Raw genomic sequence first — 11,296 nt, forward strand, 5'->3', positions numbered from 1 at the left:
TTATTTATCTACTTTATATTTCATTTGTATTTTGTGGCATTCATGTGGACGGCAAAGTAAGAATTTCATTGTACAGGGAAACATGTTTCCTAACTGTGCATATGACAAAATAAACACATCAACCTTTAAGTACCAGCAGTACCAGTACTGGTCCTCCAGAACGGCCCGTGTCCCAGTAACGTCTCTGATACTGGATCATAGTGACTAATTACTGTGTCCATCACTTTAATGCTGCAGCTGGTAAAGGTGGAGCTGATGGTAACTACCTTATATACTTATACTGTGAAGTACTTTACATCCTGCTGGGTAGCTGGTGGATTTCCTACTGGGATTCATAGAGTCTGATGGTTCTACTGGGTTTGGTTTGATTCATCTGATTCAAAGTACATGACGTGCAGTAAAAAGTACATGGTTTGTCTCTGACATGGAGTGAAGTCAGTATGAAGGAGCAGGACATGGAAGTACTCAGGTAAAATATGGATACCTAAACACTGTACTTCAGTACAGCACTTGAGTAAATGTACTTAGTTACTTACTTACTGCAGAGGTGGTGATCCAATTTAGGAACAGGAAACCTGCTGGATTTTCACATTAAATGTCTCCCACTAATCTAAACGACAAACCTGACCCGTGCCTTCTCTCTAACAACATGTACAACAGACACAAGACACCATAGTAAAGTGTGGCCTCACTGCAGCGACCTAGGATGTTTTCACTGTTTAGTCATTGTGTAGTTTTTGTACAGTGGTCACACGCTGTGTTTTTGATCCACAACAATAACTGTTTAGGTGTATAATCTGTAACATGTTCCTGACTCCAGCTTCGGCCCTGCTGTGCCTACACAGTGAGTCTGCAGCAGTAGTAATGTTAGTCTGGTAGCATCATGAGGGGCAGTTTATACTGTACACGCCATGTCCCAAAGTAACGGACACACACTGGTCACTGCTGATGACTTTCATTATTATTGTTTTATGGCTCAGTTTTATGATGAGATGTGTTCTTTTATTTAACAAAAACCACTCTGCTTGTGCTCCTGAACCCGGTCTCTACTGTCACAGTCCTGCTAAACAACTTGGCATCATACAGAGTTCATGTCTAGGAGTCGGGGCTGACAGCTCATTAAGTCTAACAGTGACCAGCCTGTAGTAGTGCTGATGCTGCCCGTGACTTTATGGGGACAGGTCGGCACAGGGAGGCTGGACTGACGGGATGGTTGGAGAGTTACTGTTGCAGCTGTTAAAACAAAGAGAAGAACCTGCGTGTCACTGACCGTGGGAGACAGTCACACCATCACAAGGTCAGGGTTGGACTAATACTTGGAAAACGCATCCTTTGTTTCTCTATCTGCATCTCCTCAGCTTGTACACGCCGCAGGTCACAGCTGAGTCACAGCGAGTTTCTCCTGTCTGACTCTGAAGTTACAGCAGATTTACACAGTGGACGTGCCGCACTAACACAGCACCGCGTTCCCGTTGAAGATGCCTGAGCTTCCCATAAGTTACCGTTGTTGCTTTAAAACCCATCGTGTTACTTTCGACAGCTTTTGTATGTACAGTATTTGTTACGCTCCACAAATCCCATCCGGAGACCTAAAGTGAAGCTCCAGCATACAAGGAGAATGTGGAAAAGAAGGAAAACATCATCTCTATCCACCAAGCAGAAAAGCATCAAACCAACAAAACACACCAGGACCAGACACAGAGTTAGAGATGACCCCAGTCAAACAGTGAGCGTTACTGTCAGAAATGGCAGGAGACAGGATGTACGTGGCTGTGTCAGACCAGAGACACACCGGCATGAACTCATCATTTGATGTGCCTCAGGACACATGCAGAGCCAAACACAAACAGCAGGGGAACAAAGAAACATCCACAAATCCTAGAGGGGATCTCAACACATGATGAAATAGTTTTAAAGAACAAATGACACCATCAGCTCCACAACAGCAGCAGCAGCTTTCCAGTGTGAAACACAGCAGAGCACATTCTCCACAACAGCAGCAGCAGCTTTCCAGTATGAAACACAGCAGAGCACATTCACATTACACTTTTAATGGCACACAACTGTATCCCAACTGTGACGCACACAGCCACAGCACCAAGCCCGCCTTAAAAAGAGCACAGAGCAGGCACATCCAAGATGCACTGACAGGGAGAGGGTACTAACTTGGGAGCAGCAGGGCGGATAACCTTGTTTGGCCGACAGCAAGAAGGCGGCAGAGGGAGGAAGAGGAAACAGAAAGAACATAGTGTCAGTAGAAAACAGAGTCACTCTTTGACTGTGAGTCCAGACGCTCAGCGAGGCCCTTCAGGTTGTTACAACGTCAGCCCGGCTGTAGAGAGGGAACACACAAAGGTCAGAGGTCAGAGACGAGCTCAGGTCAGAGCTGTCAAACCCTGGAGCAGAGAGGCTGAGACAGCAGCCAGGGTTCTCACGCCACAGTACTCGGTGGTACTCCGAGCCTTCACTGGAGTAAAACTAGAAATACCACAGGGTAGAAACACTGCTACAAGTACTGCATTCAAGCACATACTAGCTTCAGCATGTACTTGAAGTACCAGCAGTACCAGTACTCGTCCTGCAGAACGGCCTGTGTCCCAGTAATGTCTCTGATACTGTATTATAGTGACTAATTACTGTGTCCATCACTTTAATGCTGCAGCTGGTAAAGGTGGAGCTGATGGTAACTACCTTATATACTTATACTGTGAAGTACTTTACATCATGCTGGGTAGCTGGTGGATTCACCTACAACCTTCCTGTTCCAGCTTCTCCGCCCTGTGATGTCAAAGCACAGTTTGTAAATCAGCCCTGCCTGCCACCTAGCCAAGGTTAGCAGGGTTTTTCCAGCCACCAGTAGTCATGTCAAGCAGCCACAGAGGAGCTCTGGGCAGCTAAAGGTCTGACTGGCCTCGCTCGACTCTCTGTCACTTTAAGCTCATTTTCTCCCCAGCACAGACCTGAAGTAAACATGAAACAGCACGTAAGACTGGAGTCCAGGAGGGCTCAGTCCGGAGCTCAGACCGTGGACTTTAGGGTTCAACCAGGGACATAACTAATGAGGGTGGTGATTGCAGGAAGCTTGAGGCTGTTCAGTCCAGTGGTGTCATGTTAGTGGGTGACACTGTGCAGGGCCTGAGGTTCTCAGTGTGGCCAGAAGGTTCCCTGACCTTTAGCAGCAGCCAGAGGAACCAGCAGGTGCTTGGACTCCTCAGTGACACAGTAACCGAATCACACTGTGAACCGAGGAAACACCACAGGCATGCTGGGTAACAGACTGTGTGTGTGTGGCCCTGAGGATGAATGGTTATGTAACTGGCGCATACTCCGCGCTCATCGCAGCCTTGTAATGCTTGAGGGTTTAAAGTGTGTGTGTTGATCTGTTACAGGATTGTGTGTGTGTGTGTGTGTGTGTGTGTGTGTGTGTAAAGACGTGATGTGGTTTCACTTTAAGCCCAAAGGGACCCCCGATCCTCCTCCTCACGCCTCACTAACAGTCTTCATCATCATCACTCAAGCATTTGAGTCACATTTCTGCTTTCAAACTTCATTTTCTTCTTAATAGCACAGATTCATCGTATCTGGCCAGAGCTTCAGTCAACACCGGTGATTCATCAGTCAGTCTTTGGTTTTGTTTTGGGAGGTGCACATTTTTCTCCTTCTGTTCTGGGTCAAAGGTGAGCAGGGCAGATGATACGGGAGCTGCTGAGGTCCATATACGAACCTCAAATGGGAAGCTCTGAGGTGGAGCTGCTGCAGAGGAACAGCAGATGCAAAGAAGCTCAGTTTTACAGCACATTCACTGATGTTTAAATGTTTGTTTTTTGTAAAACAGTGCCTTTTGTTTTGTGCTTCAAAGCAAAGCTCGTGTTAGCCTGCATCTCTGCTGTGACGCGTTCACTTGCTGTTTACGTGCTGAAGCTGTGAATGTCGACCCAACTGCTTAGTTTGAACATCATGAATCAAAGCAGCAAAGTGACGCGTGACTTCCAGCTCTGCACCAGGAGTCGCTTTCCACAGAACCGGAGATGGTGTAAATGCAAGCTGAGCTGGAAAAACATTGGTTCTTCAGCTCAGTTTAAACCCGTCTGTGTTTTATCCCCAGTAGCTCCACCTCTGACAAACAGTTTTGAAACTCCTGCCATGTTTCCTGCCTCTTTGGGCCTTTCTGTCTCTACGTACCCCACAGGCCGTCCCGCCTGAATTGCTGCCATCTCCCTCAGACCCCCCTCTGAGTACAGGCCGATGGGCGAATTATACTGCTTCCTCTGAGCGGGGCTCACAGCCGCTGCCGCTCTCCTTCCGGGAGAGTCTGCCTCTAGAGGCCCGGAGGAGGCACCGCAGGCTGACGGGCGGCCGTTGACCTGCACCGACTGAGAACGGGGAGAATGTTGGGTAACAACCATCAATATCTTATCAAAGTGTTCTATAGATGAATTCTATTGTAAGCGTCTGCAAATGTGCTTTTAGAGCGTATGGTCTAGGGGAAGGGAGTTCCAGAGGCTGGGGCCACATACAGCAAAAGAACGGTCGCCCCATTTTTATATCGAGCTCACGGGACAGCCAGGGACAACTGTTCTGAGGAGTGAAGGGCTCTACGCGGAACGTACCTGGACAGAAGGTCCGACAGGTATGGTGGAGCAAGGCCATGGATAGCCTTAAAAAGAAATAGACACATCTTAAATTTAAATCTGTACTGTATTAGGAGCCAGTGTAAGGAACGAAGAACCGGGGTAATATGAGCATACCTGGGGGAGTTTGATAAAAGGCGGGCTGCTGCATTTTGAACTAGTTGAAGTTTCCGGAGTGAACCCTGAGGCACACCTGCATAAAGGGCATTACAGTAGTCTAAATGCGCGGTAATAAAAGCGTGAGTGGCTTTCTCTAAATCGGCAGATGACAAAAAAGGTTTCACTTTCGTTAAAAATCTTAGGTGAAAAAAGCTGGTCTTAACCATGGCTCTGATCTGCTTATCGCAGTTGAACCCACTGTCAAAGATTATTCCAAGGTTTTTCACCGTATCTGCGAGTCGGAGGGCTGAGGCATTTAGGCCAGCTGCAACCACCGCCGAATCGGGGCTGATGAGAATATATTGTTTTGCTTTCATTTAAATGCAGGAAATTTTGAGCAAGCCATTGCTTGATGTCACTAATGCAGTTTTGCAACGGAGTAAGTGCATTCGAGTCTGACAGGAGCAGTGGCATATAGATCTGGATGTCATCCGCATAAAAATGAAAGTGAACATTATGGCTAGATATAATTCACGCGAGAGGTGCCATATACAAAGAAAAAAGTAATGGCGCCAGGATAGAACCTTGTGGAACACCTGAGGTGAGAGGAGCTATGTCAGACGAGAAATCATCAATGATGACAGAAAAGGTTCTGTCAGTCAAAATAGAAGCAAACCAGTTTAAGACCGTACCTCGCAACCCGACAAGGTGTTCAAGTTTCGAAAGTAAAATTGCATGGTACTGTATCAAAAGCCACAGATAAATCTAAGAACTAAGATAATGGACAATTGGCATCAAGGGCCGTGGTGATGTCATTATGAATCTTAAGTAGTGCCGACTCTGTACTATGGCGGGGTCTAAAACCTAACTGAAACTTATAAATCCCTCATGCTAACTTATATCTGTTAGATACCACTCACTCATCATTTTAATATATTTTATTTATATTCTATTCATATTTTTAATGTTTACAGACTATCATCATCAATAGCTTTTCAGTATTTCTTCTGCTTTACAGTCTTGATACCTTACATAAAGCTACAGAGTGTTTATATCACATCAGTATTATCCAGCATCACAAGTCTATAGGCCTCAAAGATAACGTCCTATATATAAACCAAATAATTAAGATATTGATCATTTACATTTATTTTGGCTGATGCTTGTATCCAAACTGATGAGCGTTAGATAATCCGAGTCTTCAGGTTCAACCAGTGGTGACTGAGCGTCTCAGTGCACACAGGAGCATCCAGCCCTGTGGAACTGGAAACAAAAGGTTTTCACCCACCCAGTATTTTTTGTTAAACCGTGCATGAAGGGTTTTGCCTTGTCTTTCTCCCAGCGGCCACCAGAGGGCAGCAGCCCACTGTTTGGAAACAATGTGACTGAACCTTCACATCTCAGCTTCAGGCTGAGGATGGGGTTCACAGTGTGTGTGTTGTTACACTCATATGCTTCCACATTTGGCCAGTCTGACCAGTCTAACCAGTCCAGATGATCTGATGCTAGCAAAGAGAAAACTCCATGTACAGTGTATAAAAGTTGTCCCTATCCATCACCCCGTCCTGCAGCCTGACACAGAGCCCAGACCTGCACCAGAGTGCTCAGAGACCAGAAGGACCAGGAGTTCTGCAATGTGAGGGTCCAGGGTTCAAGTCCCTGTTTGGGCAACAGTGCTTTTTTTCTGGGGGCGACTGTGGTACGGTGGGTAAAGCAGTCGTCTTCTAACCAGAGGGTCGGAGGTTTGAATCTCGGTGCCTCCAGTCCACGTGTCGAAATGTCCTTGGGCAAGACACTGAACCCCCAAGTTGCCCCCGATGATTAGAGCCATCGGTTGAGTTGGCGTTGCAGATGGCTGTCATCGGTTCTGTACCGGAAACAAATTCCTTGTGTGTAACATACTTGGCCAATAAAGGTGATTATCCTTATCCTACCTGCACAGTACCTGGAAACACTGCCTGCAGGTGGACTGAGGGGACCTGGGGCTGGTTTAAAGACAAAGGGGGTGTCACAGCAAATACTGGTCTGGTTTAGTGTTTTCCTCTTCACTGCATTTGGACAAAGGTAACTGATAAACACAAACGACTCATGAAGGGATACTTGACTTTCGATGCCTGACACCTTTACACAGTGTGTATGTTGGCAAAAGGGCTGTGAAGTAAAACACTTGACTCAAGGTGGCACCGAGAGTTTAGATGAATAACAGCACATCAGTGTCATCTCAGAGTCCAGGGTGGATCTGAGCACACCAGACCGCTACAGCACTTTGTAGCAGCAGAAATGCATTGTGGATTAGGATACCTGTTGGTGAGGGATCATGGGAATAATGGTGTCCATTCTCATCGGCGGCATCGGAGTGGGACGTTTAAACCTGCAGGAAAACAAAGGCGATGATCCACGTGTGAACAGGCGTGACCAACTTTCACAGAAATAAAAAACATTTGTACAAGTTTTGTGTCGCTTGGTGCTTTTCTACATTTCTGACTTTAGTCCCGTAAATGAGCTCAGTGTCTGAGGAGTGGCACACTAATACACAGTAAGACAATCTAAACACAACAAACTATCAGGACAGAGAATCTCAAATCAGTTGGTTACTTCAGTACAAATTAAATTATTAAATCAAATTATTCCAGTCTGATCTCACTTTTACAGCCAGAGAACCGATATCACTTCATGTGGGGTTTTTAGGACAGAAACCTGTCAAAGCTGTCTTTGTAAAGAAACAATAAATCCCAGCTTGTCCTTAGATTTCATATTTCCAGGAGGGTTTTTCCCTTTAGACTTCCACATCCAAACAATCTCCTGTGCACTTGTCTGACGCTCAAAGGATTGTGTTATGTGAAAACCAGGGTGCATTAGGAGAGCAGTTCGCAGGCATTTTATTTAATCCATGAAATCCTTCAGAATGTGGGTCGCTGTGATGAAACATTGTTCATTTTCTACAGAAGGACACAGACTGAATGAATCTGTCAACCTTCAGAAGAGAGAGAGAAAAAGGAAAGAAAACCTCTAATTTTCAGCTACAAACAAGACGAGGTCAGAGCACACCCATTACAGGAAACGTCCCCATCAGCCTCAAGGTCAGGACGTAATGGGAAGAGTCAATATTTTAACTATAAAGTTGGAGGAACTTGATAAAAGCCACAGTGAGAAGAGGCTGGAGGGGAGGCTGTAATAACATCTGCCATGTGACTGAGCATTTTACCGGTGAACCGAGCCACAGCTGGTCTTAACTACTGCATATTACAGCCCTGTGGTTCCCAACCTGAAGCCCACTGGGTAAACCTGAGAGGTCGTCAGATGATTCACAGGAGAAGAAAGAACAAAGGTGTGATTCACTGATCTGTTTTCAGTTTTTAAACTCTCATCTTTAATTTGTTATGAAATACTGGTCGATTTTCTGTCTCAGGACCCAAACGATCATTTTAATGAAACCTGTCAGACATTCAGAGAGGATATGTCTCTTTGGTGCATCTGCTAGCAGCTGATCTGAAACCTGTGACCAGGGGCCCCTGCTGGACTCACTTCTGTGTGGCTGTCAGCAGTGCATTTAATAAGGCCTGTACTGTGGATTTTAATGTAAAACCTTAATCTGCACAGCAACAACCTGTAGCTCTCAGATAACTGTGGCGCTGCACATTTCCCTCTGACATATAAAGGAGCAGAGGTGTAAAGTAGAGGTTCTCACTTGGACATGGTGAGTGCCAGGTTGAAGTTGGCCATCTTGATCTTGTTCTGGGCGTCCAGGTGAGTCATGCCCTCAGTGCTGACGCCATCAATGGCGACGATGACATCTCCCTGGATCAGGTTACACTGCGCCGCTTTGCTCCCCGGAGTGATCTGTCTCAACACAAAGACAAGGATGTTTAGCTCTAACTTTTACTCCAAGAATCCTCAGTCAAACAAGCTATGGACGCAAAGACCACGTCTTACACAAACTGAGAGCAAACAAGCAAAGAGTTGTTTTTCAGACCTCCTGGAGTTTTTCCCTCTGAGACAAGTTTGTCCCACAGCCGAGTGACCCCGTCACTCTGAATCTTTTAATCACTCAACTGTAGAAAAGGTTCCATGAAACAATCAATCAAATGGGAAAAGAGTGAATCAAGAGGTTATAATCAAAATGTGTGCTCACAAACTACCCTTGAACCTGGAAATCCACCTGTGAAGCGTGGTTTGGTTGTTGTTTGCAGAGAAAACAAGCTGCTTTCACAACATCAACTAAATGTTTATTGCTCCAACACCTCATGGAAGTTACAAAACTTATTTGGAAAGGAAGCACGAGTCTTTTAGGTCCACAGGCATGTGAACAGTGACCTGAGTAGGTAATGACACCACGTCCAACATCAGACTCAAAATATTATAGGCACTGAGCAAACTCTGTCCATCCATGTTTGTCAGTGGCAGCTGGCCGAGTGTTAGGAGGTGCAACTTAATTCACTTCGACACTCTTTATTTTCCACCATTGGAAAAAATGTCAGGTTCAGGAGAGAAGCTCAAACAGCAGCAGTTGTCTTCTAAAGTATGCTGTTCATTCTGGTCAGAAAGCATGAAACTCACTGATGTGCACGTCAAGTCCACACCAAGGCAGCAGCTTTTACCTGATAGAGCTTAAACCAACATGTTAACAGGAGAAACCTGGGTTTCAGTGCCACACCCAAGGGCACTTCAGCACATGGACCTTGGAGTCAAACCTCCAACCACTCTGCCTTCTGAAAAGGATTTGACCTTGACATGATTTGAACACACAATCTTCTGATCTGGAGTCAGACGCGCTACCGTTGCGCCACGAGGTCCCTACAGGCTTCCAGCCACTTTCACATGAGGCTCAGTGTTACATACTTTGTGAATTGTACATGAAACAAGAGAAATTTCACATTATGCTTTGATAGTTGAACAAACTGCCCATGTTTGTCATCGATGATGGAGTAAACATCTTACTAAAATGCTACATGGAGTGTAGTGCTATGTCGACAAACTAGACCAAAATCACTTCCTTACATTACTTTGTGTGGGGTACTCAGTTCTGGGAGTCAGTTCTGCTGGGATTTGAACCCAGGATCCCCTGTTTACAAGGCAAATGCTTTAACCCACTAAGCCCCACGTAGGAGTGTAGGCCACACAGAGACCACGAGCAGTTTCCCTGCTAGTTACAGGTAACATCTGTAGAGTAGGTACTTTATTGATCCCACAGTGGGGAAATTTCTGTGTTACAGCAGCAACAGAGAACAACCAACATAACACCATAAGAACAGACACACAGCTGCTTGGCTGTGGCAAATAAAGAGGAGCGCACCAACAGTCAGGTTTAGTTCTGCTAACTTGTGTTTGGCTGCAGTACAAAATGATTTTCCCTGCTTAAGTAACCTATCATCCATCCAAGTTGTCTGTTTATTAGGCACACCAAGCTAAAACTATCCTGCAATAAAGCCTTCATTCTCTTCCATTATACTCTCAGGATTTTCATATTCTATTCTATTCTTTTGTTCTCCAAAGAACAGAAGGAACCTTTTTATTGCTGACTGAGGCAGACTGACTAATTTTTAGGCTTCAAACTGTGTGTGTTTGTGCAAACGTTAACTTGTACTGAAGCAGCTGACTCACAGCAGCCTTCATTCACATACTGCTACTGAACCCTCGGCACTGCTTCATATCTCTTTCTGTTTTCCTTCTCTGTTCACTGACTCCAGCTGATTCAGACTCACTGAGCTTCCACAGTATTTCACCATCGCCGGCTGGATTAAACCCAACCAAAGTGAATGGCGAGCTGCTCACTGAGCCTGAACAATGTGAGACCTGTCCGGACTGCAGCGGCCTAGTTTCACACTGACCCACATACACTTCACTCTCGCCATATACACTTTAAACACATCCACATTTCCAGATTCTCTTCAGCTTATTTACCAAAAGCAGCTAAACAATCAAGACTTAAAACAAAAATCTGAGTGAACCGGCTTTATATTAACAAACACCTGCACCTTGCCTGCTGCTGATACTGTGGATCACCCTGGGCCACCTCGACTGCTGGTGAATAAACTGCTGTTTAATTTAGCTACACTCCCAAAGGTTCCCAAACTTCTCTTATCAACTCACAGCAGGGAGGTAGGAAGTGATGTCAGGACTTTCCCTCTATAACAGTGCAGTGGAGCTAGAACTGTGACACACACAGAGGCTACAGCAGCGACTCTGTACGGCTGTAACAGTAGCTGTGAACAGAGGAGCAGGAGGCCAAAAACAGCCTGTCAGCAGCCACACTGCAGGCCTGTGTGCAGACGCAGCTGCAAGATGCATGTCAGGGCGCTGCAGTGAGGCGGGGACAAGAAGCTCCACAGCGTTGTGTCCCTGTCTATTTGTTTTGTCTCTTTTTAGTGGTTTTACACCTGTTCCTAATCCGCTTGTGTGCTTTTTTTTGTCATTTTGCATCTTTTTGGTGAAATTAAGCTTAACCCATTGGCAGTGATGAAGCTCTAGTCTGGCCATCCCCATACTGGTAGCGTTTCACTCTGCCTGCTAGGTCTAATCCAAAAGTGGGCGAAGAGGCGGGGCTGAGGGGGCAGGATGAAAGGAGC

General features: G+C 45.7%; 1 protein-coding gene and 1 non-coding gene across 6 annotated transcripts in view; both read right to left on the reverse strand.

Annotated features, from left to right (window-relative positions):
* LOC109951600 (LIM domain-binding protein 3-like) overlaps positions 1-11,296 on the reverse strand; it is a 37,528-nt gene that overhangs the window by 18,926 nt on the left and 7,306 nt on the right. For 4 of the 5 annotated variants that reach the window (XM_020586202.1, XM_020586200.1, XM_020586201.1 and 1 more), the window contains exons 3-5: positions 8,419-8,570; positions 7,032-7,101; positions 4,183-4,373 (exon numbers count right to left, since the gene is read on the reverse strand). In XM_020586202.1, coding sequence (XP_020441858.1) covers positions 4,183-4,373; positions 7,032-7,101; positions 8,419-8,570 — 413 coding nt within the window. Of the gene's footprint in view, positions 1-2,166; positions 2,190-4,182; positions 4,374-7,031; positions 7,102-8,418; positions 8,571-11,296 lie in introns of all 5 variants that reach the window. The other variant, XM_020586203.1, reaches the window with a different exon arrangement.
* Positions 9,452-9,523, reverse strand: trnaw-cca (transfer RNA tryptophan (anticodon CCA)). Its single transcript has one exon. It is a non-coding gene; the product is annotated as a tRNA-Trp (tRNA).

Source organism: Monopterus albus, unplaced genomic scaffold (genome assembly GCF_001952655.1).
Source record: "Monopterus albus unplaced genomic scaffold, M_albus_1.0 scaffold397.1, whole genome shotgun sequence".
Lineage (NCBI taxonomy): Eukaryota > Metazoa > Chordata > Actinopteri > Synbranchiformes > Synbranchidae > Monopterus > Monopterus albus.